Source organism: Nelumbo nucifera, chromosome 2, assembly GCF_055504915.1.
Source record: "Nelumbo nucifera cultivar China Antique chromosome 2, China Antique-T2T, whole genome shotgun sequence".
NCBI classification, from domain to species: Eukaryota; Viridiplantae; Streptophyta; class Magnoliopsida; order Proteales; family Nelumbonaceae; genus Nelumbo; species Nelumbo nucifera.
In genome coordinates, this window is record NC_142650.1 from 43,709,743 (window position 1) to 43,737,730 (window position 27,988).

Genomic DNA, 27,988 nt, shown 5'->3' on the forward strand with positions numbered 1-27,988 from the left:
TGAAAAACTCTGGATTCTGGACATCATTTGGTCGCCGAATAATTCTCCCAGCTGTTGAATATATATGACGTCCTTGAATTGGTCAGAAACTTGGGCCGCCTTGATATACATTATACAACATTGAGCGCCCAGAATATAAACAAGCCATTGTTAAAGGATTACAAAATTGCTTGAAACAAATAATAAGATATTCGCAAATTACAATGTCTCAACTAGAACACTGATATCAACAGTTGGAACTGAAGCACATGATGCTGTGGTATAAAAGATGTAAAACCTTAGCCCATGCTGACAGAGCAGGCATGTCATCATACAAGCAAACTGTAAAGCTGTTGGAAATCTCAGTGGTTTCTTTTTGTCAAGAAACTTCAGCCAGAGTTGGCAAGCTTCTTTTGGGGAAGTTGATCACCTGGTGGCTCCTCATTCTTGTCCATTGCCTTCCTTGCCAGTTCATAGCCTGCAAAGTTCATGGCACCTAAAGGTGCAATCCAGAAGAACCTAGGGACTGCTCCTTTGAATAGGCCAAGGGGTCCCTCTTGACGGAGAATGGAGAAAGCCACCATTGACATAGATACTGGAAGACCCTGAGGAGCAGTCATCATTCTTGTCTTCATCACATCAAATGGTGTTGTGACAACAGCAGCAAGTCCTCCAGACAGAGCTCCAACCACAATAGTCTCCCAAGGCTCAAGATCCCGCCCAAGAAGTTGCTGGGCAGCCTTTAAACACAAAATAACAATAATCAGAAGTACTGCTAGATAGGAAATACAAAGAAATAGAAGAGTGGTTACATGGTCACACCCAGGCATGTGATGAAATCACATGGTGCTTGATAATAATAACTACCATTTCATAGGGAAAATGTATTTTTCTAAAAAAATATACAGTCTACCCCTGCGAGCAGGCACTTTGTGCAAAAGCCAAAGGTTAGGACCATATCCAGTCAACTCCTCCCAAGACCCCAGATAGCTGGGACCAACATTGGATAATGGCCTTCTAGGACAATCTGTTTTCACCATTTTGATTGTGATGATTATGCTGTTGATTATGTAAACCTGCAAAGGCATTGCAGGATTCGCTAACCTTGTTATTTTGCCACAGAAGAACAGTTGACTGTACAGAACAAGGGCACAAGGACAAGCAGAATTCAACATAACCAGACATTTTACCAATATATGCACTACGTAGCTATTTCATCTTAGTTCCAACTTAGTATTTCAAATCCATTTTATTCTCCTAGGAAAAACTTTTTCTGATAATTGAATACCATTATAGGTGCATTTAATATGCATTTCTCTATTCAATTCCTTCAAATCCTCGTTCCACTCGGGGAATTGAAATAATAACATACAGCAGAGATTTTTAGCTATTATCAATGAAGGCAATACAATATATTTTCTAATAGTTAATTGGGTTATTAACATAAAACCTCTTATTGCTTGTGTAAATATAAAAGTATCCCAGGCTTCTGCTATTCTTATCCGTTCATTCTCCTTTTTTTTCTCTTTCTTTTTTTTTTCCTTTTGCCTTTTCTTCCTCAGCAGAATCTGAAATTGTGAATTCCGTATTTTTCTCTATCCAATTCCTAAAAGTTAGCTTCAGAATTCTGGAGATATCAAAAGAAAAAAAAAACGGTTTTGTCTTTTCTTCTGTCCAAAAAAAAGCGGGGAATGTGCATTTGTTTGAAACAGTTCCCCAATTATTGTTTTATGCCTTTGAGCGCGCAACATGGATTGATCTAGGGAGCACTGTCTAATGCTGCCTTGAAAGTTTTAACTGTTGTGCTTGCACATGTGCTTCACTCATTACAATAACAGATTTCAGAAAGTGCTAAATTTTCAGGTAGTAATATCTAGGATGCATGCATTCTGATCAGTAGTTCTTCTAAGTAGAACAATAATTCTTTCAAGAATAGTAGTGCATACAAAGTTCCAACAGTCAGTTCACTGCCCTAATACACCAACTTGGTGTACCCTGTGTCCAAAACTTGTTTGCAATGTACAATTGTCCCAAGGCTGTCATGCATTAATATGTTTTGTATGAGGCATGTTATAATGAGTCAACCTACAAGTGAGCCAAAGTTGTAATGGTCAAAAATCAAAAGTTTGTGGCACTTCGGGTGCTGTTTGAGACAAGTTTCATTGCCATATTGTTCCCTAACTCAAGTTGACTGTATGAACAATATATTCTCTTAATAATAGAATTTGGTTTACCTTGTCTGGCATGAAGTAGAAGCATCTGGAAAAAAGTAAATATTGACTTGGGATGTATACACAAGATTTCAATGCGATCTTGGAGAAGACATACCTATTATATCCACTAAGATGAACTAGGATGTCTAGATGTCAAATTACAAACAATTCGTATCATGTATGTAGTTGGAGAATAAAAGTAAATATTGGCTTGGGAGGTATACACAACTGGAAGCAGAAACTATGAGGTCCAAATTCTATAGATGCATTCAGATCCCTGGTGTACATGGGTTATGGGTGCTGATGCGTCTTCTGTTTTGGATCAGTAGAGCTGACCCAACCCAAGTATTATAATTGAGCCCAATACAAAGATTGTCTTTGTATCCCTTTCTTAGCTAAGCCATCTGCCAGACTATTTGCAGTTCTCCTTACCCATTTAACATGGATCATGTCTTTTGACAGCCATTTAAAGCACCTGAAATCATTCCTTAAGTGCCATGTCACCCCCTCCCCCTTTTTCAGCCATTTGACAACTGTTCCCAAATCACCCTCAATAATCAGTCTATCAATACCCAACTCATTGGCCTTCTCAACCCCATAAACTGCGGCCAATAACTCTGATCTAACCACATCACCTTGCTCAGATGGGCCTGATTATGAGGCTATTATGTTACCTTCCTCATCCCTAATGACCCCTCCAATACCTGAGGGGCCCGGATTGCCCACACAACTCCCATCAAAGTTCAGTTTCTCATGTACCCTGTGCTTCTTCTTTGGTGGCTAAAGGGGTAAAGATGTGTTTTCCAGCTAATGTGAAGAGCTTCATATTTTCTTGGTGGCTAAAGGGGTTAAGTAAGGCTGGTGGAGTAGTCTGGGACACTATACCTGCAGCAGTGTGAATGGGGTAAAACTCGAAAGAGGAGGTTCTCAAAAAAAATTTGGGCATGTTCTATTCATGGTTGGCTAATCACTCTCCATTCAAAGCTAGACACACAAGTTCTTTTTTTTTATAAGGGTTTTCTTTTTGGATAGTTTTATGTAATTTCTTGTTGGTTGGGTTTATTTTGGGGATGTTGGGTCTCCTCTGGTACAGATTCTCATTGTACAGGGGTCTGGGATGATTGTATATTTTTTTTTTCATTTTGATTCATAATACAATACTTTACCTTCATCAAAAAATAATCTTCAAAAAAGAGAAGTTTCTTCCAGCCACAATTTGGGGTGATGCGTCTATTTTCTATTTTTGATTTAATACCAATCGTTGCATTCTTCAAAAAATAATGGTCTATTGATGCATCTGTGTATCAGTATGAGTTGAATTTCCTCATTCTCAGATCTGGAGTCCCAAGATCCCGTAAAAATAGCTTTTGTGTTCCAGACAGTAATCTTTGGTAAATGCCAAGAACAAATTATCTGGATTTTGCGTCTCATGTAACAAAGAGGTAGAAACAACGGATCACCTGTTTTTACACAGCAAAAAACAGCTCTATCCTATAGAATCAGTGAATCACATATTGGATCCACCTTAGATGGTGCTTCCGAAGATCCCTTAAAGAGCTATTATTCAGCTGCTCTTTAAGAAAGGTGAGTAAGATGGCCAAAGTAATTTGTGAAACCCTTCCTAAGGCAGTGATTTGAGTTACTTGCATAAGACAAGATTCTCTGAAACTGGAAGAGCTTCTCAGAGGACTGATGGGCAGGGTGCATCAGTAGCCATCCAAAAGGATTTCAGGGGAAGTCCCATCTCTGTAAATGAACTACAGTTACATGTCAATGCATTAGGGTGGATGAATAACACTGCGTAGCATCTCACTATACATGAGCTTCATGTACAGACATTGTAAATTTGATTAATTCAAATATTTTACCATAAAAATAAGTTCTACCAGTTTAAACTACATATCCTGAAACATTCTTTAAAGTGTCCATAAATTTCCTAGTATTTCCAAAACATATTTTCATTCCCCATGGGTGCTGAGACAGAATATTACTGGAATCAACATATTTCCCAATCAAAGATACAAGTGCTATGTTGAGTATAAGAGTTAGTATTATAACATAAGTTGGCAACAATGTTTTAGATATGTTAAGTAATAGTGTAACTTCCCACCTAATGTACATGATTACCACTTTGAACCGGCTCAAAATTCTTTTCACACATGACGATTTGGTTGATCAATTAGAATCATTTGCGCTTTCTTTGAGTTTAAATGTTGCTTTAACTCGCTCTATGATGTAGTTTTTGATGATTTGGGACAAAATAATTTAAAAGGGTCAACCTATGCATCTTTTTTATAATTACACAAAATAGCATTCTATATTTTTACATATTTCACAATGCTTCCACCATGCCTAATTTTTTGTTTTTTACAAAATTTCCATACAACGTTTGCGACATGTTTCCTATATTTGATTATTGATATTTCCACCAACATTGACATTTTAAACCTTGTGAAACATGTAGATGTTCAAGACTGCTATCAGTCTTGAGCACTAACAAGTTTTAGGTTCGAAAAAGGAGAGAAAGAATAGAGGAAAGAGGAGAAAGAGTAGAGAGAGAGCAGTAGAACACAAGATTCGAAAGGAAGGACAGAATCTCAATATTCTGCTGCTGCCGCTTTTATTTAATATTTATAGGTTATGCTAGTTACATGAAAGGACACATCTGCCCTTGGTATTTACATAACACATAAAACTATAAAACTGAAATATAAATAACAACTAGAATAACAGATTGACCATCAGCTAGCCCTATGATGACTAGGTATATTCTACCGTACGGACAGAGTGGGACCACAACTGGGGGGCCCACATCAGTGTTCTCTACACTCCCCCTCAAGTTGGGAGTAAATGTTTATCATTCCCAACTTGGATAGATCCGCCTCTAGCTTCTTTCTTGATACGGCTTTAGTGAGGATATTTGCTAGTTGCATACTGGATGTGATGTAAGGGAGGCATACTTCTTGAGATGAGACCCTCTCTCCTACAAAATGTCGGTCAACTTCAATGTGTTTGGTTCTGTCATGCTGCACTGGATTATATGCTATATTAATAGCTGCTTGATTATCACAATACAGCATCAGGGGCTTCTCATACTCAATACCCAACTCCTCAAGTAGAGATCTTAGCCATAGGATTTCAGCCACTCCGTTAGCCATGGACCTGTATTCTGCTTCAACACTAGATCGGGAGACAACACTTTGTTTCTTACTTCTCCAAGAGACAAGGTTACCTCCCACAAGGGCACAATATCCTGAGGTAGACCTTCTGTCATCAACACTCCCAGCCCAATCGGCATCCGTATAGACCTCCACCTTCATGTGGTTATTGTTCTTGAACAGTATACCCCTACCCAGGCAACTCTTCAAGTATGCTAAAATTCTTTCTGCCACAAGAAGATGTGTGGTTCTAGGAGAATGCATGTACTGGCTGACAACACTAACAGCATAAGTAATATCTGGCCGAGTGAGGCAGAGATATAGGAGCTTTCCTACCAATCGCTGGAACATAACCTTGTCTTCAAGAGGCTCCCCACTCTCTGCACTAATCCTGTGGTTCTGTTCAATGGGTGTATCCGCAGGCTTGACACCTAACTTTCCAGTTTCTGCCAACAGGTCTAGGACATATTTCCTCTGAGAGATAAAGATCCCCTGTTTGGATCTAGCAACCTCAATACCCAAAAAATACCGGAGTACACCAAGGTCTTTCACCTCAAATTCTTGATGGAGCTGTTTAAGGGACTCAACCTCATGGCTATCATTCCCTGTCACCACAATATCATCAACATATACTGCAAGTAGTGTCAAGGAGGACTCTACCCTCTTGATGAATAGAGTATGATCTGACTGGGCCTGTACATAACCAAACTTCACAAGAGCTAGTCTGAATCTATCGAACCAAGCCCTACGTGACTGCTTCAAACCATACAAAGCCTTGTTGAGCCGGCTGACCTTCTTACCTGTTTCTACATCATAGAATCCAGGAGGCAGACGCATGTAAACCTCTTCCTGCAGGTCTCCATTCAGAAAAGCATTTTTCACGTCCATTTGGTATAAAGGCCAAGTGTGACTTGCTGCAAGGGATAATAGGACTCGAATGGTGGTCATCTTGGCTACCGGGGCAAAGGTCTCCAAGTAATCTATGCCATAAGTCTGGGTGAACCCTTTTGCAACTAACCGAGCTTTATACCTCTCAATGGATCCATCTACATTATGCTTCACAGTAAATACCCATCTGCAGCCAACTGGTTTCTTTCCTTTGGGCAGATCAACTACCTCCCAAGTGTTATTTTTCAACAGGGCATCCATCTCAACCTGCATTGCATCTTTCCATTCCGGGACGGATAGGGCTTCTTGCACTGTTCTTGGAATAGGAACATTGGAAACGAAACTAAGGTAGGACCTGTAGGTAGGAGATAGGCAATCATAGGATAAAAACTGGGAAATACAGTGGGTTGTAGATGTGGTACAATGTCGTTTCCCTTTACGAACGGCAATCGGAAGGTCAAGGTCATCTGTAGGAAGTGAAATGGCAGCAATAGAGGAAGTCTCTGTGGGCCCTGGGACTGCAATACCTGGACTTGGAGCTGCAGATGAGATTGGAGCTAGCCTGGACTACTGATGACCGGGATCAACCTGCCTGCACCGCCTGTGATAGACCCTCAACTCCTGATCCCTCTGACCACCCTCACCATTGCAGCTCTCATCACCCAATGGAATAGGTAAAGGAACTGCCCCACTCTCACTGCTCTCCCCCTGAAGACAAGGACTCAAACCCCCACTCTCACTGCTCTCCCCCTGAGGAGAAACCCTAGGGTAATAGGGTGTCTCCTCAAAGAAGGTGACATCCATGGAGACAAACCGTTTCCCTAAAACCGGATCATAGCAGCAATAACCCTTCTGAGTTTGTGCATAACCAAGGAAAATGCATTTGGAGGCCTTGGGTTCGAACTTGGAGTGATGGGGTCCAAGAAGCTGAACAAAGCAGGTACAACTGAATGTTTTAAGGGGAATAGAAAACAACTCCACACTTGGGTATAGAAGGGAAAAAGGAGATCTCATATCAAGGACCCGGGAAAAAACTCGATTAATAAGATATACCGCCGTGAGGATAGCATCACCCCAGAAGCGAATAGGGACATTGGAGGTAAACATGAGACTTCTAGCCACCTCCAAGATGTGCCTATTCTTCCTTTCTGCAACTCCATTTTGCTAAGGTGTATGAGGGCAAGAGCTCTGGTGTATAACCCCATGATTATGAAGGTAAGATGTCAATGGTTTAGCAAAGTATTCCTTTGCGTTATCAGATCTAAGAACTTTGATCTTGGCATCAAATTGGGTTAGGATCATTTGGTGAAAGTTTTGGGTCAGGGCAGGGACCTCATCTCGTGAACGCATGAGATAAACCCAAGAAAAACGGGTATGGTCATCAACAAATAACAAGAAATATCTGTACCCACCCATGGAAGGGATGTGATAGGGCCCCCAAACATCAGTATGCACAATATCAAAAAAATTATTACTCCTTTTATTGCTCAATAAATAAGACTTTCTACAATGCTTAGCAAACTCACAACTTTCACACTGCAACTGAGACAACTCATAGACTCAAATAAAGCTGGAAATAGACTCTTCAGAGACCGAAAGGACAAATGACCTAATCGGTTATGCTTTGCATAACCGGACTCACACTCTGAGAAGCAAAAGACATCTTCCCTACTGACTCTTCCTGACGAAACCTCTCCCCAAGCAGATAGATCCCATTCGTCTCACGGCCAGTCCCAATCACCTTCTTCGTCTCCAAGTCCTGAAAAAACACATCGGTCAGGGAAGAAGGTTACTGAGCAGTTCATATGCTTTGTAATGCTACTGACTGAAAGAATATTAGTATCAAGCTTAGGAACATGCAAAACAGATGACAGGGAGATAGTATCTGATAACTTGATGTCACCCTTCCCAGAAATAGGAACCAGGGAGCCATCAGCAATAGATACTTTATCCCTACCAGAAGACAAATGGTAAGTGGTAAACAGTGAAGGCAAGCTAGTCATGTGGTCGGATGCACCTGAATCTATTACCCAACAAGGTTCAGTAGTACCTGGAGCTGAGGCATGGTAGGCTGAAGCTCGAGTACTTGAATGTGCGAAGGCAAATGTGGCAGGAGATGATGGTGACTGCGGTGGCTGAGCTGAATTTCCAACTTCCTTTCCTAACTGTATTAAGGCAGCCCGAACTGCAGCTAAGGTCTCTAAAGGTGTTCCTCTTGTGCCAGATGAGGATGCTGATCAGTGTTCACGGCCACATGAGCAGTGCCCTTCTTGCTTCTCAACTTCGCCGGAACCAAGTGAGGATGCAGTTTCCAACATGTTTCTTTTGTATGTTTGGGTTTCTTACAATGTTCACATACCACATCCTTTTTGTCTTCCTTCCTCCTGTCCTTCTCTGAATCACCCCCTGATTTGGGTGTGACAGCTACAAAGGCTGGTGTAAGGGGCTGAGGTTGCATCATAACTTTCCTTTTGGTCTCTTCACTATGTACGAATGAGTATGCCTGAGAGAGAGAGTCACACTGTCTCTAGTCAAAATTTGTTGCCACACAATATCATACTCTGAATTTAGGCCCGCCAGAAACTCAAACACCCGGTTTGTCTCGACCTGCTTTCTATATATCTGTGTATCTTTGGGACTCTCCCACTCAAGAGTCTCTAAGTGATCAATCTCACGCCACAGGGACTGCAAGGTAGAGAAGTATACTAAAATCGGTTTCTCTCCTTGTTTAAGATTTTTCACTTCACATTTCAATTCATATGCTCTAGCAGAATTAGGGTTTTAATCAGTCCTTAAAGAGAATATTTCAGTTGCACATTCCAATCAGTACCGTATAGATAGACTTGCAGTAGGGTTAATATGAAACCCTAAAATCTAATCAATGCTAACAAAAAACTTGAGGACAGCTCCAGGTAGATCGCAAGGTTTAGTCTAACATTAGGGCTTGCAAGATCACTTTCAAACCCTAGAGTAGAGAGAAACAAAGCCAAGGCAGTTCAGCCCAACAGTAGGGTTTGCTGTAAAACCCTAGAGAACAGAAGGGAGAAAACCCTAGAATGGTTCGGCCGCCCTCTCCAGATAGGTCCAACCTATCTTCTCTGATAGAACTTCTCTTAGAAAGTAAATAACTTACAAGAAAAAACTGTTCGCTGCCTTCCAAGGTTACCCGGACCCTAGTCTTCTCTGATTCTTCCTGACCACCAACACTCTGCAATCGTGACAAGCCTTCAACAGCTGCTAAACCTTCTGGCGATCTCCAAGAATCAGTCTGCGAACTCCACCTTTTCAGCTTCCAGTCCTAGAAGATTCTCATGTGGTCGGCTGGTACTAGACTCACATGAGAAACCCTAACCTTGCTCTGATACCATGTAGATGTTCAAGACTGTTATCAGTCTTGAGCACTAATAAATTTCATGTTCGAAAAAGGAGAGAAAGAATAGAGGAAAGAGGAGAAAGAGTAGAGAGAGAGCAGTAGAACACAAGATTCGAAATGAAGGACAGAATCTCAATATTCTGCCGCCGCCACTTCTATTTAATATTTATATGTTATGCTAGTTACATGAAAGGACACATCTGCCCTTGGTATTTACGTAACACAAAACAATATAAAACTGAAATATAAATAACAACTAGAATAACAGATTGACCATCAGCTAGCCCTAGGATGACTAGGTACATTCTACCCTACGGACAGAGTGGGACCACAGCTGTGGGGCCCACATCAGTGTTCTCTACAAAACACAAATAGAATCTGTAGCACAATACAAACTGTCTAAATTTGTTTGATGTAAATAATAGTACCTTTTTAGACTCAGCATAGAGCCCCATTCCAGCAACATAGAACGGAACCTCACGACAAAGTGTAGCACCAGTTCCACGAAAGAAACCTTTTAGGCCATCTTGACGCATGGTACCAACAATTGCCTCTCCCACATTGTCAAAAATGCCTGCCTGTAAGCGCTGCTTCAATACCTCGCAAGGGATCCGCACTGCTGTCCCCAAGATTGTGCTGCAAAAGGATGATATAGATTGCACCTGATGAACAAAAACATATATCAAGTTTATTAAATTAAGTTTACTAATAACAGCTTACTTCTTATGAAAAACTCCCAGTGTTGTATGTGAATGTGTGCAAGAGAGAGAGCGAGAGAGAGAGAGAGAGAATTATTTGTACTATGGATGGGAGAGTAGCTTATACAGATAACAGTATATCATAGGATCATAGGATGAAGAACTGCAAATTCTGAAATTGAACAAGAATAGGCTATTGTATGAACTTGAGAAACCTAATAACCAGTTACCTGAATATCCGGAAGAGTTGGCGCAACATTTATTAGTACAACTTTGCTTGCTTCAAAAATTCCAGTCCGTAATCCATGGCTGCCATGTCAAAGAAAATATACATAAATGTGAGCCAGAACAACAGATATTCTTACATACAAAATAAAGATGAGAAAGCTAACCTTGAAAATTGACCAAGAATTGCTGGGATGGAACCCCTATACAGTCCCTGCACTCCAATTTGAGGAAGCATTGATACAATTTCAGGGAAGGAGAGTGTCGATGCTTGCACTCGAGTCTGAAAAAATAAGACATCATTATGAAGGCCCAATGATATAATAGTATCAGAACGATAAATACTGTACTATAAATAGAAGGATTGTTTAAGGAGTCCCCAAAAGATGTTGGAAATAGTTTTTGGTCTTTGCTAGAGCTTGCACCATATCTCTTTAGTAGGGAAAGGGATGAAAGAGGTAGTAGAGGGTTCAGATAGGGCTTTAAAGAATGAGGCACAAGAAAACAGGCCCGAAGAAGAACATGTCCATATACGACCATCAAGATTAAGAGGGTCCAGGAATACTTCTTCCAGGGTGTGAAATAAATTAAGCACATTAGGCATGTCAGAATCCCTTAGTCCCCTTCTAAAACCCAAATCCCAACTGAAGCCATTATTAGAGTTTGAAGGAACCAAGATATTGGAGATAGGAAGATTATGCTTAAATGACAAAGCAAATAGTAATGGGAATTGATCTTTTAGAGGGGAATTTCCAACCCAAACATGTTCCCAGAATTTTATACGATCTCCAAAACAAAGGTCATACCTGACATAGGGGAGGAAAGAAGGTAGCACAGGATTGATAGCTTTACAAGGAGATGTTTGAGTTTCCCTAGCTGACACTCCAGCATCCCACCCATTGTCCAAGAGCCCATGAATGCTGATGATCACTTTGCACCACAATTTGTCCCTCTCTAGAGGCATCCTACACAGCCACTTCCCCCAACAAAGCTAAGTTCCTTCTCAGTACATTCCCTAGCCCTAAACCCCCCAAGGCTTACATCTTTTAACTACTATTCAATTGACCCTATGATCCCTTTTTTCTTCCCCCAGCTCCCATAAAAAATCTCTCATCAATTTTTCTAGCCTTTGTCCAACACCTTCAGGGAGCTTGAAGACTGGCATGAAGTAAATTGGAAGGTTTGCTAAGGTCGATTTAATCAATGTAATCCTTCCCCCTAGTGAGAAATACCCTTTTTTTCCAACAAGCAAGTCTCTTAGTAAACCTTTCCACGTCGGGGCTCCAAAAGCTTGACTCCTTTGGGTTGGCTCCTAGGGGGTAAACCTAAGTAGTTACGAGGCCATTGTGTTACACTACACCCCAAGATTGATGTACACTCTGTCAGTTCCCCTACTTCCATATTTATACCCACTATGCAGATCTTGTCAAAAAATTTTTTGATAAGTAATAGTAAAATTTTATTAATTCAGAACCTGATTTAGAATTGTAATTTTGTACAACATCCCATGGAGAGGCGCGAGCTGCAGACCATGCAACTCTTGTCAAAATTAATCTTTAGGTGTGACATTCTTTCAAAGAGTTGTACCATCATTTTTGTTGGTTCAGCTGTCTTAATTTGTTTGTTTTATCTTTGTTGTGTCTTAAGACATTAGTTATTGGACCTTAGTTATTGGGCCTAATCTTATTTAGTGTTTTATTTGACTAGGTGTCCCATCACTAATCAGGGGCATTCTAGTCTATTTATGTAATATTATGTAATGCTCTTATATATAATAGATTAGGGCTGGCTGAGAGTGATTTTGCCGCCCTTCTCATATCTTCTCCTTCTTCTTCTTCTCTTCTCATTCGGCAGCCTTATTCCAGCAAACATGGTATTAGAGCTCTAATCTTTCGCCTGGTTACAGCAGCCGCTTCTTCTTCTACTCGCATCTACCTCTCTCTCTTCTTTTCTATCTTGGTTTCTGCAAAGAAACCCTAGGGTTGGTCGTCGAACAAAGCAGGACCTACATCTAGGGTTTCCCTTGGTTGTAGAGCCCAAGGGGAGTTAGACCCAGAAGCTGATGCCCTAATAGGCACAGTATAGCAAACTGTAGCCATTCGGCTAAGAGGGATCTGTGTAAAACAGATCTAGGAGGGAGGACTGATCTCAGCAGTCCTAGAACTGTTCGTGGGTGAGGTTATTGCCTGCGATAGCAATGATTAGCACACAGTAGAAGCCAACACAGCAAGTTGCAGGCTGCGGCAACAGTGATTAGAACACAGCAGAGGGTCGCACAACAGATTATAGTCTGCAACAGCAGTAATTAGGGCATAGTGCAGCAGTGTAGTACTCGGTGTTTCAGCTCTGTGACGGGTTCTCAGGACTGAGTTTCAGTGCAGCAAGTTCCGTAAGTTCGAAACAGTTCTCTATATATTGTGTTTACAGTCTTGACATTTACAAGTAGGAGAAGATGTCTTCCATATCTAGGGAAGTGTCTTCTAGAGATGTTAGGGCTTGTGGGAGGTCTCCTAATCTGGAGAATCCAAATCTGCACAGCCTACAGATCACAAATGTGTTGTTGGATGAGTACAACTTCAGAGAATGGTCTGTTTCAGCCATGCTCTTCATCACATCCCAGGAACTCACTGGTTACTTGGACGGGCAGAAGAAAGAACCCGAAGTGGGGAGTGCTGAATATGCAACTTGGCGCAAGGAGAATGCTACAGTTATGTCCTGGCTACTTGCTTCAATGACTCCAAGGGTAGCTAGGACTGTTCAACATTTCTCCACTACTGCCAAGATATGGGAAAAAGTGTCTAAAACCTATGGGCAGAAAAAAAATAATGCCAGAATTTACAGACTGAATCAAGACATTGCTGCCTTGAGGCAAGAAGATATGAGTGTAGCAACATATTTTGCTACACTAGAATGACTATGGGAAGAGCTAGATCATCACCTTATTATTGATTGGGAGAATGCCAGAGACAAGGAAAAGCATGACAAACAAGTTGAAGAGGGTAGAGCATTTAAATTTTTGGCTGGCCTAGATCCAATATATGAGAGCATAAGGTCCCAAATTCTGGGAAGGGATGAAATGCCAGACTTACATCATGTCTACTACCTTGTGAGGAATGAAGAAGTGAGAAGAAAAGAGATGCAAGTTGATACTCAAACTAAACTAGCTGAACAGTCTGTGGAACGTTCGGCCCTAATCTCTACAATCAAAAAGGGAACAGGTACTTGGACAAGAGACATCTGAAGTGCACCCACTGTGGAGGAGAAAGGCATGTGAAAGAGAAATGTTGGGTTCTCTATCAGCATCTGAAGCCAGCTGCATTGAGGAAAGATAAGAAGCATCAGAAAGGTCAACCTGCAAGTGGGAATCTGGCTACGAGTCACAGTGACGAGGGTTCAAAACACTCATCCATAGTTACTTCCTCTTCCATGGGACAAACTACTAATTCTCCTGGGACCGAGTCCTTGGGTTTTACTGCCGATGAGGTAGAGGTACTTAGTTGGGCCCTAGCCCGTCTAAGGGCCAATTCTCTTGCTTCCACCTCCCTTGCCAGATCAGGTATTGTCTTTGCCTTTAGTGCAACTAGTACTATTGATTCTGCCTCTTGGATTATTGATTCTGGTGCAACTGACCACATGACACACATGTCCTCTCTATTTTCTTCCTATCATTTAATGTCTGGCCAAGATAAGATGAGGGTTGTTGATGGTTCTCTCTCTACCATTTCTGGGAAAGGAGTGGTTGACCTAAGCAAGGACCTCTCACTCAAATCTGTCTTGCATGTTCCCAATCTTTCTTCAAATCTCTTATCTGTTTCAAAGCTTACCAAAAATTTGAATTGTAGCATAACCTTTTTTCCTACTCATTGTGTCTTTCAGGACAGATTGACGAAGAGAACGATTGGGAGCGATCATGAGTGTGGAGGTCTCTACTACCTTGATGCAGACATCAGTTCGGCCTTACAAACATCTGCTACTAGTAGTCGATCCAATGTGGAGTCAATAGCTAGGTTACATCTGTGGCATGCTAGGTTAGGTCATTTACCGTTTTCATCATTGAAAGTGTTGTTTCCAGACTTATTCAAAGGTGTTTCAAGTTAAGAGTTAGTCTGTGAAGTCTGTCAACTATCAAAGCAATGTTGAACTGTTTATTCAACTTCTAGTAATGAAATTCAAGCTTCTTTTGACTTAGTCCACTCTGATGTTTGGGGCCCCTCCCCCATTATTTCTGTTGATGGCTTTCGATACTTTATCAGTTTTATTCACTATTCTTGATGCACATGGGTCTACTTATTAAAAGCACGAGATGAAGTGTCGCGGGTAACCATGACATTTTGCAAAATGATTGAAACACAATTTGGCAAGAAAATCAAACAATTCAAGTCAGATAATGCTGCTGAATATTTTGAAAGGTCCCTGAATCTGTTTATGGAGGATGTTGGAATGATTCATCAGTCATCTTGTGCTAGTACTCCCCAACAGAATGGGGTTGTTGAACGCAAGAATAGACACCTATTGGAGACTGCTCGAGCCTTACTATTTCAGCACAAAGTTCCAAAAAACTATTGGTCTCAAGCAATCCTTACTGCATCATATCTGATAAATCAAATGCCATCCAAGGTATTGGAGATGAAAACTCCTTTTTCTGTTCTTTGCCCTCACCTTCCTGACTTTTCTCTTCCACCGAGAGTCTTTGGTTGTGTTTGCTTTGTACATGTCAAGGATCCGCAGAAGACCAAATTGGATCCTAGGGCTACGAAGGGAATCTTTTTGGGGTATTCTCCTACTCAGAAGGGGTACAAGTGTTATGATCTAGTCACCAAGAAAAAATGTCACAAAGGATGTGGTATTCTTTGAGTCTCAATCCTATTTTCATTCTTCCCAGAATCCTCTTTAGGGGGAGACTAGTGGGATGGAAGAGGATCATTTTGTTCCCTCCTTTGTGCCTCTCTCTACCTCGGACCTTCCATCTTCTCCTCCTTATCCACCTAGTTGTGGTATTCCAGGTGATTGTAGTGAGGCTCCCATTGTTCCAGCTACTACTGAAGACTCCGTCAGGCAGCAAAAAGATATCAGAATCACCTACAACAGAAGGAAGAAGGGTCCTCTAACTCATGACAGCAACCAATTGGACTCGGATCAACTTGTCTCAGAAACTCAAGGTAATCCTATCAATTCCTCTGACTTGGATCTTCCTATTGCCCTTCGTAAGTCTACCCGTTCTTGTACTATCAGACACCTCATTGCTGATTTTGTGTCTTACTCGCAATTGTCTCCTCGTTATTGTTCTTTTGTGTTTGTTCTCTCTTCTGTGCATGTCCCTACTAGGTATTCAGAGGCAGTATCTGATCCACTAAGGACTTGAGAATTAGTGGATCTACCAGAAGGGAAAGACATTGTTGGATGCAAGTGGGTGTTCACTGTGAAGCATAGGGAGGATGGGTCCATTGAAAGGTACAAGGCTAGACTGGTAGCAAAAGGGTTTACTCAAAAAGAAGGGATTGACTACAAAGAAACCTTTGCTCCAGTAGCAAAACTCAACACAATCCGAGTTCTATTATCATTAGCTACAAATTTCTCATGGGAGCTACATCAGTTGGATGTGAAGAATGCTTTCTTAAATGGCGACCTACATGAAGAGGTATTCATGGATCCTCCACCAGGTTATGGGTTTGGAAAGAAGGTATGTAGACTGAGAAAAGCTCTATACGGTCTTAAGCAGTCCCCTCGTGCTTGGTTTGAGAAGCTATGTAGGGCCATGAAGAAAGGGGGGGTTACACTCAAAGTGGGGCAGATCATACCCTGTTCATAAGGAAGAGAAATGGCAAACTTACAGCACTTATTGTCTATGTGGATGATATGGTAATTACAGGAGATGATCAGGAAGAGATTAAAAGACTAAAGGAGGTCTTGACTGCTGAATTTGAGATCAAAGACCTGGGCCAACTGAGATACTTTCTTGGGATTGAAGTTGCTAGATCCAAAGAGGGCATCTATATATGTCAGCGGAAATACATCATTGATCTTCTACAAGAGACAGGCATGATGGTGTGTAGGCCAGCAGATACTCCAATAGAACAGAACCATGGTCTACAGGAGTTTGTAGGAGAGGACTACCTTGATAAGGAAAGATACCAAAAGCTGGTGGGGAAGTTGATTTACCTGTCCCTCACTCGCCCTGACATTGCTTATGTTGTACATGTTGTCAGTCAGTTCATGCACACTCCTAAAATCCCTCACATGAAAGTTGTGGAAAGGATCCTCAGATATTTGAAGTCTTGCCCGGGGAAAGGAATTTTGTTTAGAAAAAACAATAAAATTGAAGTTGAAGGGTATACTGATGCAGATTGGGCTGGCTCTGTTGGGGACAGGAAGTCTACTTCCGGGTACTGCACCTTTGTTGGAGGAAATTTAGTTACATGGAGGAGTAAAAAACAGAATGTGGTGGCTAGATCTAGTGCAGAGGCCGAATATCGAGCTATGGCTCATGGTGTTGCTGAACTTCTATGACTTAAGATCCTTCTTGGTGAACTTGTTATAAAGATCGAGTGCCCTCTCAGGTTGTACTGTGACAACAAGGCTGCCATCAACATTGCAAATAACCCAGTGCAACATGATAGAACGAAACATATTGAGATAGACCACCACTTTGTCAGAGAAAGAATCGTCTCAGGAGAACTCTGCATTCCTTATACTCCCTCCGAGATGCAGATTGCAGATGTTCTAACTAAAGGGCTAGCTACAGTGAAATTCTTGGACTTACTTGGCAAGCTAAACATGATTGACATCCATGCTTAGCTTGAGGGGGAGTGTTGGTTCGGCTGTCTTAATTTGTTTGTTTTATCTTTGTTGTGTCTTAAGACATTAGTTATTGGGCCTAATCTTATTTAGTGTTTTATTTGACTAGGTGTCCCATCACTAATCAGGGGCATTCTAGTCTATTTATGTAACATTATGTAATGCTCTTATATATAATAGATTAGGGCTGGCTGAGAGTGATTTTGCCGCCCTTCTCATATCTTCTCCTTCTTCTTCTTCTTCTCTTCTCATTCGGCAGCCTTATTCCAGCAAACAATCTTCAGGTTTCTAACCCTCTATAAATCCTCCGCATCTGTAATAAGAGTACACAAAAAAGGGAAGAGAAGGTGTCCCCGCCTAATTCCACGGATAGCATGGAAAAAATCCACTGCAATACCATCATAGTTGTCACGGCAACGCCTAGGCGACTAGGCGATTTTTAGTCACCTCACCCAAAGCCAAGGTGTTTTTGTATTAGGTGCTCACCCATATATATATATATATATACATAAGCATGGATGTCAATCATTTTTTTGAATGTGCATATGTATTATATCATTTTATTGGTTTGTTTTATTTTATTAGAACACACCCTGTTGTATGTTACCAATTTTTTTATTAAAGTAATTCTCTTTTTCCATTGTTCAGTCCATTGTTTAAGAAATATTTTTGGGATGAAACAGGGGCTCCGCCTCCTCCTTCTTCGTCCTAAAATCACACTGGTACACCTTTATTTTACTTTCTTACTTAAAAAAAAAAAAACACTTTTGGGAACGAAACAGGGGCTCTGCCCCCTTCTTCTTCTTAAATAGAGGTTGTGCCCCAACTTTCTAAAACTTTCCTGTATTTTTTGCACTATTTTTTAATAATGCATTTTTTTAGCCTGAAACAGGGTCTCCACCCCCTTAAACATAGTCCAAGTCATCCTCTTGGACAACTTATTTTGGGAGTGAAACAAGGGCTCTGCCCCCTTATTTTTCTCTCTTTTCTTAGCTGCACTCCCCCATTTTTGTTGGCCTGTATGCTAGCTATGGCATCTTATGTTTTATTTGAATGATTTTATTGCTAATAGCTAGCATACAGGTATGTTGGTTAGTACATAAAACCAATAAAGTAGCTTAAGAGGGGTAGGGATATTTATTTTATACTTTCAAATTCCATCGCCTAGGCGATTGAGCGCCCTGTGGTCGCCTAGGCTCGCCTAGGCGCCCTGACAACTATGAGTACCATTAACTATCACTGAATAATGACAATTTTGGAGGCAACCCAAAACCCACTTACACCATTTCTCCCCAAAGCTGCAATGTTCCAACACCTCTAATGGGAAAGACCAATCAACCAAATCATAAGCTTTCTTCAAATCCAGTTTGCAAATGATACCCTTTTTTCCTGTTCTCTTTAATTCCTCTACATGTCTGCAGAAGATCTCATCACTCTTAACTAGTTCATTCCTATGTCATCTCAGCTAACCAAATCCAGGTTTAGCCATCATGAACTATTCCTGATCAGATTACATTTTTTTTATCAGTAAATTGTAAGATATATTAATTCATAGCCCAAGATGGTACATTTTAGGGAGAGGCACGAGATGCTACCTCCCCTTTAAGGAGGGGAGATGGAGGAAACCATCAACCCTTTAGTTACTAAGCACTTCCTGATGAGATTACATGACCAGGTTATTTTGGAAAGTCTAAGCACTTCCTTTTCACAAAGTAGCCAATACTTTGAGGATAAATCCAGTTTAGCATCAATTTCATCAATCTATTTATTAAATACCTATCTATAGACAAACAAAAACCCCTAGAGGTGTTAAGAGATTTTACCCCTCCCTCCTCTTGTATCTTATTCTCTTACTATTTCTAAATAAAAGTTTCTGCTAATTATCAAAAAAAAAAAAAAAACTAGAGGTGTGGTCTCCCCCAATGGGCGGGTGGTTGAAATTGAACTTCAATGGTGATAGTGTGGGCAATCCAGGTCCTTCAAGAATTGGAGGGGTGATAAGAGATGAGAGTGGTTTTATACGTGCCTTGTACTCAGACCCAATTGAGCAAGGTAATTCTGTAAGAGCAGAATTCTTGGCTGCAGTTTTCGGGAAAAAGATGGCTAAAGAACTGCGAATTGGGAGGTTGGTTATTGAAGGTGATTCAAAGCTGGTAGTAGGGTGGTTAAAGAAAGGAGAGGGGGTGATTTGGCACTTAGAAATGAATTCAAGCACTTCAAATGGCTATCAAAAGATATGACCATTCAAATAAAGTAGGTTAGGAGATCTGCTAATAGTCTGGCAGATGGCTTAGCCAAGGGGTTCAAAGACAACATATGTGCTGGGCTCATTTGTAATACAGTTGTGTGGGTCTGTCTTGTAATGGGTTTGACTGCTTTTTTACTTCTTTTTGTAATATCTTCTTCCTAAAGTTAATGAATGAATGAATTTCTGTGTTGCTGATTAAAAAAAATACCTATCCGTAGACAAAAGTATTTCTGGAAATTGTAAAAACCCTAAATTACCTGTGTAGCCAGCTAAATTATCAAGCAACTGTCTTGACCTACTAACCCTAACCAATGACCACAGGTCTTCTCCCTCAATCTCCCTCCCACCCTCACAAAAAAAAAAGGAAAATGTAAAAAGAAATTATGGACAACTAAGCCAAAGAAATACCTTTATTGTATCAATAGGATGCATTAGTGAAGTGGAAAGTGCACATGCAAGGCCACCCGCCAACGCAGATTTTAGGACACTTCCAGCAGGTATTTCCACTGGTGGTGCAACAGCTACAACAGTAGCAGCTTCAAACCATATACTCCTGTACATAATATTAAAAAAAAAAAAAAAGTAACAAACTCAATCATCAGAACAATCTTTTATAGAATATGACTATTATAAATTATATAAATATAAAACATTTTGCAAACAGTATTTATCCAGATATCCATATAAGCTAAGAAATAAAGAAACCCAAGAATCATCAGATCTTCATACAGAAATTAAACATTAACTCCTGTAACCACTTAATAGAATTAGCATTTAGGGTTCTGATTTACTTGCAAAGATGAATAATTCCAGGAGAAGGGGAACAAGTTCCAAAAAATTTTATCAAAGATGAGATTTTCCAAAAAACTTGATACGAATGTCTCATGTTTAGCTTTGATACATTTTGATCTACAAATGAATCAAGATCCAATGTTTCTACTGTACTACTAACAATGCTTGATAGAGTCAGTGAACAGTTCTAATACAATTGTGCTCTGTATTTGACCAAGGTCAATGTCAATGAAACCCCGATAGAGACCTACTCTAATGATGCAATGGTAGTAAAATGAACTTTTAACAGTTCTTGCCTCCTTGAATCTTTTCAACTATATTATGCTAAAACACCTTTCCAGTTTTTAGTTTGAAGAAGTAAAATGCTTAGCCCAAGACAGTTAAAAGAATGAAAAGATGGCTAAGGAATCAGTGACAGCCCAACCATTTCTGACCTTTCAAGTCACTAGATAACAATGCCTCAAATTATTTGCAGAAACAAAAGGAAGTTGCAAGATCATTAAGGTTGATGGGTAACCCCTTCAACAGTGAGGGACTGTACCAATCCCCATAAACCCAATACAAAACTAATGATAAAACAAAATAGACCCTACTACTCTCTGAAAAGACTATTTCCTGCTAAGAAATCCCAAACAGATGAGCTCTGCAAGTTTTTGTTCACAGCAATCCACAACCCAACTCTCCCCGCCACCCTTCTCAGCAGATCCACTTCTTTATATCTTTGCTTTAAAAAATTACGCTATTTCTTTTGGTGCAAATGGACCAGATAATGACAGCTGGAATAATTCACCAAATTATTCTCCCTTTTTCTGGAAAGTCCCTCAACACACCAAGTTTCCAGCATCTCTCTAACTGATTTGGGTGATGACCAGCAAAGGTTCATGACAGAAAAGAAGTGCATCCAGATTCTAAAGATGAAGGGACAATGGATAAAAAGATGGTCCAGTGTCTCTTCCCTTTCATTACATAGGACACACCTGATGTCTTGGATGTCCATGCATCTGTTAGTTTGTTCTTGGTCAGGCATTTTCCTAACAGAAGTTGTAGATAAATATGCTTCACTTGAAATCTAAGTCAAGAAAAAAGCAAAAAAGTTAAGAATAAAAGGCAGGCATAAGTTGAGGTAAATATAAAATGGGAGAATTTTGTATTCAGAGATTTAACATTACAGCAACCATGTAATATTTTGTAAATATTCTTTTAGGGTTTCTTGAAGGAAAAGATTCCAGTAACTTGCATACTATCATTGTATAAAAAAATGAGAAAATCCTTCTGAAGCTCTTCTATATTTCTCCTTTCCCTTTTTCCATGGACAGTAATAAAGATTAGAGAAATATAAGAAAATGAAGAAAGCAAAGGATGAAATAGAATCATTCCTGACATCAAAAAAGTACTCAAAGCAGCTGGCAAAGTTTCTATTCTTTCATTGAGGCCATGAGAGACAAGTAAACACATAATACACTATAACTTCACTTCACACGTTATATGAATTTTCGCACACAATTTATTTTGTCTGTACTGAACAAGACAAAAGGTAAATGAAAATGATATTCATTTTTATTACCAAAAAAAAAAAGATTTTCAGTTTAAAGCAACATCTTTAAAAAAAATGATAGGGTTCACAAACTAAGTCCAAGTAGTTTGCATAAGGCTTCTTTAGTTTGTTGTGAACAGAACATCAAATAAATGTTTATACAAATAAAATTGACTAACTATTCACTGATAGATTATGTTCATCTGAAAAATTGAATGCCTGTAACATTTACATTGACAAGAAGCCAAATTTTCTCATTTCATTTTTATTCTATAACTTCTCAAATTATTTACAGTAACAGACTGAACTGATCTTACCGAGGATCATCTTCAAGTCGATCAGAAGGGAGTAGGAGCATAAAATTGCGGAAATGGCCATAGGAAATAGAGCCTTCAGTATCAGCATTTAAAAAACGCATCATGGCAACAGCATTGTCTTCATTCGCAGGTAGTCCTGCACTTTTAAGAGACGTCAAAATTTGACTCTTCTGCAAGGTACCAGACTTGCTTAAACAGAGAGTGGTATAAGCTCGAAGAATGGTAGGTTCCTTCTGTTCCATCAAGGATAAAAACTGTTTCCACCCAAATGATTTTGAGAATATATGACTCCTGGTTCGGCGCATAAACTCCCGAGCATATCTCCGTGGTAATCTTCTCTTTCTCATTGCAATTTCAAGATCTTCCAGTGTTACCTGGCCATCACCATCTCTGTCCAGTTCCTCAAAAAAACGCCTTCCTGTAAGCAGATGAGATTAGTGTAAGGCAAGTAACTTGATTGCGGAAAACAATAAAAGCAAAAGCATGACAAAAAGGAACTTTTATGCACCCCTTTAAATCAGCTGCTGTTATATGAGAAGTCCCACAAAAATAAGCCAAGGGTATCTTCAACTGGAGAAAAAAATAATGCAATATATGGAAAGTAACTCGCAAACATGAAACTCTTTTTACTGCTTCCAAGAAGGTTTTCAAATTCAGTAAGTCTTTTAAATCCAAGTATTCACCTAATATAATGATAATGCTGGCAAACTGCAGGTGAGACAATTTTTCCTTCTTTTCTGGTTTTCCCACCACAAAAGCTCTCATGCACCCCTATCATTCACCCTTGTTATCAACTTGTGAAAGATTTTCTTCACCATTAAAATGTATAGCAATGGCAACAGGCGAGGCCTCTTGAGACGTGGAAGAGCCCCTTTGGGCTCCCATTGATCATGATGGAAAAGTTTGTGAATAAAAAACAACTTAGTATCTACTTAATCTACCTCTTCCCAAAATCCATCGTAATAAGCATCAACTTAAGAAGCCTAATTAACATGATCATGTGCTTTTTCCATATCCAATTTACACAAATTTTCTCCCACCTTCATCAACCACCTCATTTGCCATTGGAATCTGGTCTAGAATTTGCAATCTGCTAACAAAAGCACCTTGAGGAGGGGAGACACTAGATTCCAACCCCCCCCCCCCCAACCTTAGGGAAAGTACCTTTGCAATAATTTTGTAAATGTTTTTCTTTGGTAGAATTGCATTGATTTTGTAAATGTTGGTTACCAAGATAATTTGCCTAAAATCATTTCATGATGAAGCCCCAAGCCTTTTGGGAATTCAGGAAACAAAGGCAACATTTATTCCTTTACTTGTTTTGCCTCTTTCATGGAATTCCTCGAATACTTCCAAAACCTTCTCTATTATATCCCAATATTTCTAAGAAAAGGCCATAGAGAATCCATTCAGTCCAGGTGCTTTAACTTTGCTTACCTTCATCCCCTTAAAAGAAGCTTTGGATAAACCACACTACAAATAAAGTCCCACTGAACTACAAATAAGAGCTCACCTCACTCTCATTACTCATTAGTGCATGCAACAGAAAAAATAATGTTTCTTCATTTTTACCAAGATCCATTATATCATTTCCATTGTGGAACAACTCAAAAACAAAATTTTCCTCTTTTTCCCTCTTATTTGATAATGAAGGTAAATCATAGAGCAGAGAGAGCTTTGCATCTCATGAAAAAAAGCCCTGAAAAGCTAAAAATATATACAAATGATCCCCTACCATGCTCCAACTAGGAACAAAGACATCTATAAAAACATATCAGAATAGAGACCAGAAACCATAATTCAAGAACTCCTAACTAAAACATCTTCAACTTCAACATTCCAACTATGATAGCCCCTAGGCCACAATCTTCAAACACCACAGACCACACATACCACAAACCCCTAAACTGCTTGCTTACTACCCCTACCACCTCTATCTCTTATAGTACAGCATATCCCTCTTCCTGCCTTAGGCTGCAAAGACATACATTTGGCTGGACCAGCCTCTTGCTTCTTCTTCTTCTTGTCATCAAATACTCGTCTCCTCACTACCCACACTGCTCGCGTCTTCATTCCTCTCTACCATATCCACATCAGATCTCTTTCACTCCACCCTATCTCCCTCTGTCTTTTTAAACATATTCCAAGCAATGTTTTACCTCCCAAAAAGAAACGACCCAGAGAATCGGTTACGTGGATCTAAAACTCCACAATTTTTTTTCTAGAGGATGGGATTTACTAACCATGTACACTTTGATAATATGGACCTCCTCTCCTTCAACCTCTTCAAATACCCCCTTGCGGCCTTCCACTTCCAATAACACTGGCTATGCAGTCCACCCTCCTGAACCTATCTGAATAGAGGAGTAGAGGACAAGTTCAATATTGTCATCCAGTGGAAGAATTGTACTTTCCTGCTTTCAAGTCATCTTCTACCATCGCCTTCCAACCTGTTCACCTGGCTATACTGACTTCTCCTTATCACTAAACTTGATCAACCTCATGCAATCTATGATTCCCATCCCCTTCTTTTATTCATTTGAATCTTGATTTTTGACACCATATAATTTCCTCCACTCTCAAATCTGCCCCTAGGCCCAAATTCCAGAAAAGACCATGTACCAATCGTCTTGTTTAGTCTCCTAGCATAACTATGAAATTCCAAATTAACAAACAAGCTGGTTCAAAAAGCTATAAGCAAAGGGATAATATATAAGAAAGCAAAGGACTATATGATGTCCTGATATAGCCTGTATTATTCTTCACATTCTTCCCTCTAAAGTCTAGAGAGTCCATGCGTGCTAGCCAAAACAAGAAATGCAACTTTGACAGGAATGAGAGTGCACCAAAAAAGAGGCCAAAAGTCAGCTACACTACCAAGGTACTAAAGAATGGTTAAACTGAATTTCTCCTGTTATCCTTTTCCATGCTTGACCGGGTGTACCTTTCAATCACAGTAGAAGATACAAGTTCATTTCCCAGTCATTGGCCTTACAAGTTATAACTTACAAAGAGAGTCAATTCCTTACAACTTGACCAATGTATTATCTCACAGAACTCCTTCACAAATGCCCTTTACTGGCCATGATGGTGAGCAACTTGAACAGGCATGACATAAGGGAACTAGTCCACACCACCTTCCAAAACCATATGTAATTCCCTTTCCCTTTTTCAAAAACTACATATTTCTGGAGACCACAAAGAATCTTCCCTGTTCCTTTTGCACATCAAGGTACATTGGCTCCTTCCACTTTCCCACTGTCCCGCCCAAAATGCCTAGTACCATAATCAGCTTCGATCAACCTCTCCAGAACTACCCTTCCTTCTTTCCAAACCTCCAAAATTACTTTCCTGTTGTATTAACTTTTTTATGTTAGATATTGCAAATCTTGCATTTATGGCCTTCCGGGAATATTGCAACGTTATGAATTTATGTCAAGGAACTTGCATTGAATTCTTGTTTGCACACACACAAAAAAAAAAAAGTTATTTTATAGTCTTGAAAAGTCATCATCCCAGTGATCCCTTGGGAGGTGTAGACTGGATACAGAACTAACCTATGTTTTTTTTTTTTTTGACACAAAGTGGCTGCTCTCAAACTTCATTGTGTGTTCTCATGGCTGTCAGCCTGAGATTTTATCATTACCAATATCCCAATTGTTTAATATAGTTTTGATCAATTAAATTGATAAACTACATAGGCTGCAACTCACACATAAAAATCCAATATCTAGTTTTAGCTTGTAAAATTGTTAATATTATCATAATATAATGTGAATAAATGTAAGCAACAATCATATACATAATACCACATACAGAGACCAGGGTTCAGTTCAAAACCCATCTTTGCCCATAACCAATCTAATAACCAGCTGGTTAATTAGAAAATAGAAAAGCACAAACTTTAAATAAGTCATATAATTGCCTCTCAAACTCTAGGCCAAGGTTGTTCTCAGAAACCACGCGCTGGAATTAACTTTAAACAGAGTTCTAGCATAGGTTGTAGGAATCACATACCTTCAGACTCTGTGTACCTGAAGAAATCCTGGACAGAGAATAGCTTCTTCTTGTCAGGATAGTCTTTAGATGATCTTCCTAGCTGGGGGACAAGCTCAATCAGTTCTGCCAATGAAACAGTAGATAGTGTTGACCGCAACCGTTCAACATTAGATAATGGAATATTTAGCAGTCCATTTGCAATCTTCTGAGGTGAATTGCTCTCTGTTTCTTCCCTAGTCTCTGCAGAAGCATTGTCCTCACCATCTACCTTGACAGAAGAGGATACTCCAACCAGGTTGGGAGGCACACCTCCTACCCTTGCAAACTTCAGATTTCCCAGAAAGCCATCAAAATCAGCTTTTCTTCCTTCCAATATACCTGCTATTGCCCCGAAATGATCGAGTGGAGGAGAATAGGATTTTATGTGATCACAACTCTCGTGGAAGCTTTCTTGGATACCTTGATTGAGTTTCTGAATATTTTGAAATATAAAATCTAGAAGGAATTCCAAAGACAAATTTTCTCTTTCGTTGGATATCGAGCACTTGCTTTGAGACGGGGCTGCAAATTGTCCCCCAGTTTCATTTTGCTTCAGCTTAAATGAAACCTTTGACGACAACTTTGTGCATGAATCCGAGTATGCATTTTCTTGGATAAACTGTTTCTGTGTATGCTTCCTCCAAGCTTTGAATGGACCTGGAAACGCTTGGACGAAACTGTTAAGCAAATGAGACCAGGTCGCCGCCAAATGCAAGCAATTCAAACAAGAACAATCCTCTTTAGCCAAGTATTTCTCTTTAGGCCCTTTCTTCGACGTCTCAATCTTACGGCCATTTCTTCCTGAATGTAGGAAGAACGTTCCCAAGAACGTCTTAACAGGAATCCTTGTCGACAAGCTTTTCCTTTTCCCATCGAAAACCGTATTCTGAAACTGTTTCTTCTTTGGAGAGCCACTCTGAGTCCCATTGCTCTCGGCAGAAACATGCAATTGACGTAACGGTTCGAGATTATTAAGCCTAGTTCTCGGACCCGCCAAACACGACTCCAAATCTTTCGCGGTACGTCGAATACCGGATTCAAGTGGTGACAGAGCTTCTTTAATCGAGTTAAAGGAATTAAAGAAGGAATCTACAGGATCATTCCCAGACACCATCACGGAAAATAAGACTAGATTAAGCAGTTCTAGATTCAAACCTTGGGTGTGAAAGAAAAGTAAGTAAACGAACCAAGCGAAAATTACATTGATTAACAAAAACAGATCATCATCCGAAAAAGAGCAGGATCAACGGAAGAAAGCATTAAAATCCTTGTTCTCCAATCAAATAAGAAAACCCTAGAAATTCAGAATCGTGTCCTGGTCAGCGAGCGAACGAGATCTGCTGAAAGAAGCAGTAGAGCAGTCTGCTCCTGAAATTGCAAAATCTTAACAATACCAACTCAAAATCCGAAATAAACTCCATCAAGACGATCAATCTAATGGGTGGAAGTCCCATGTATCCTCCATTAGTATTCACGAAATTTTCAAGGCGGATTGCAACTCGAAATCTCTGCAGAATACAGATGTCATGATTTTTTTTCTCCTTTTCTTTAACACGAATTTTAGAGATTTTAGTGGTTCACATGGGGAAAAATACCTGCGAATTTTAGAGGTGAATTTAGCGTTCAAGTTGTGTTTAATTTGGCGGAGAGCGCAGAGGTAAATGAAATGGTTGATGAAAATTATGGCTAAAATGCAAGAGACGGTGTTTTTTTATTATTATGTTTTGTCT

The 27,988-nt window shown here is 39.9% G+C and overlaps 1 protein-coding gene across 1 annotated transcript; it reads right to left on the reverse strand.

Annotated features, from left to right (window-relative positions):
* Window positions 1-14: 14 nt before the first annotated feature.
* LOC104588648 (uncharacterized) lies at window positions 15-27,963 on the reverse strand. The gene is made up of 7 exons (XM_010246665.3): window positions 26,238-27,963; window positions 22,221-22,638; window positions 19,986-20,130; window positions 10,702-10,817; window positions 10,540-10,618; window positions 10,040-10,273; window positions 15-719 (listed from the first exon to the last, which is right to left on the reverse strand). The coding sequence occupies exons 1-7, from the start codon at window positions 27,370-27,372 to the stop codon at window positions 369-371; spliced, it is 2,478 nt and encodes an 825-aa protein (XP_010244967.1). The 5' UTR covers window positions 27,373-27,963; the 3' UTR covers window positions 15-368.
* Between the last annotated feature and the right edge of the window lie 25 nt (window positions 27,964-27,988).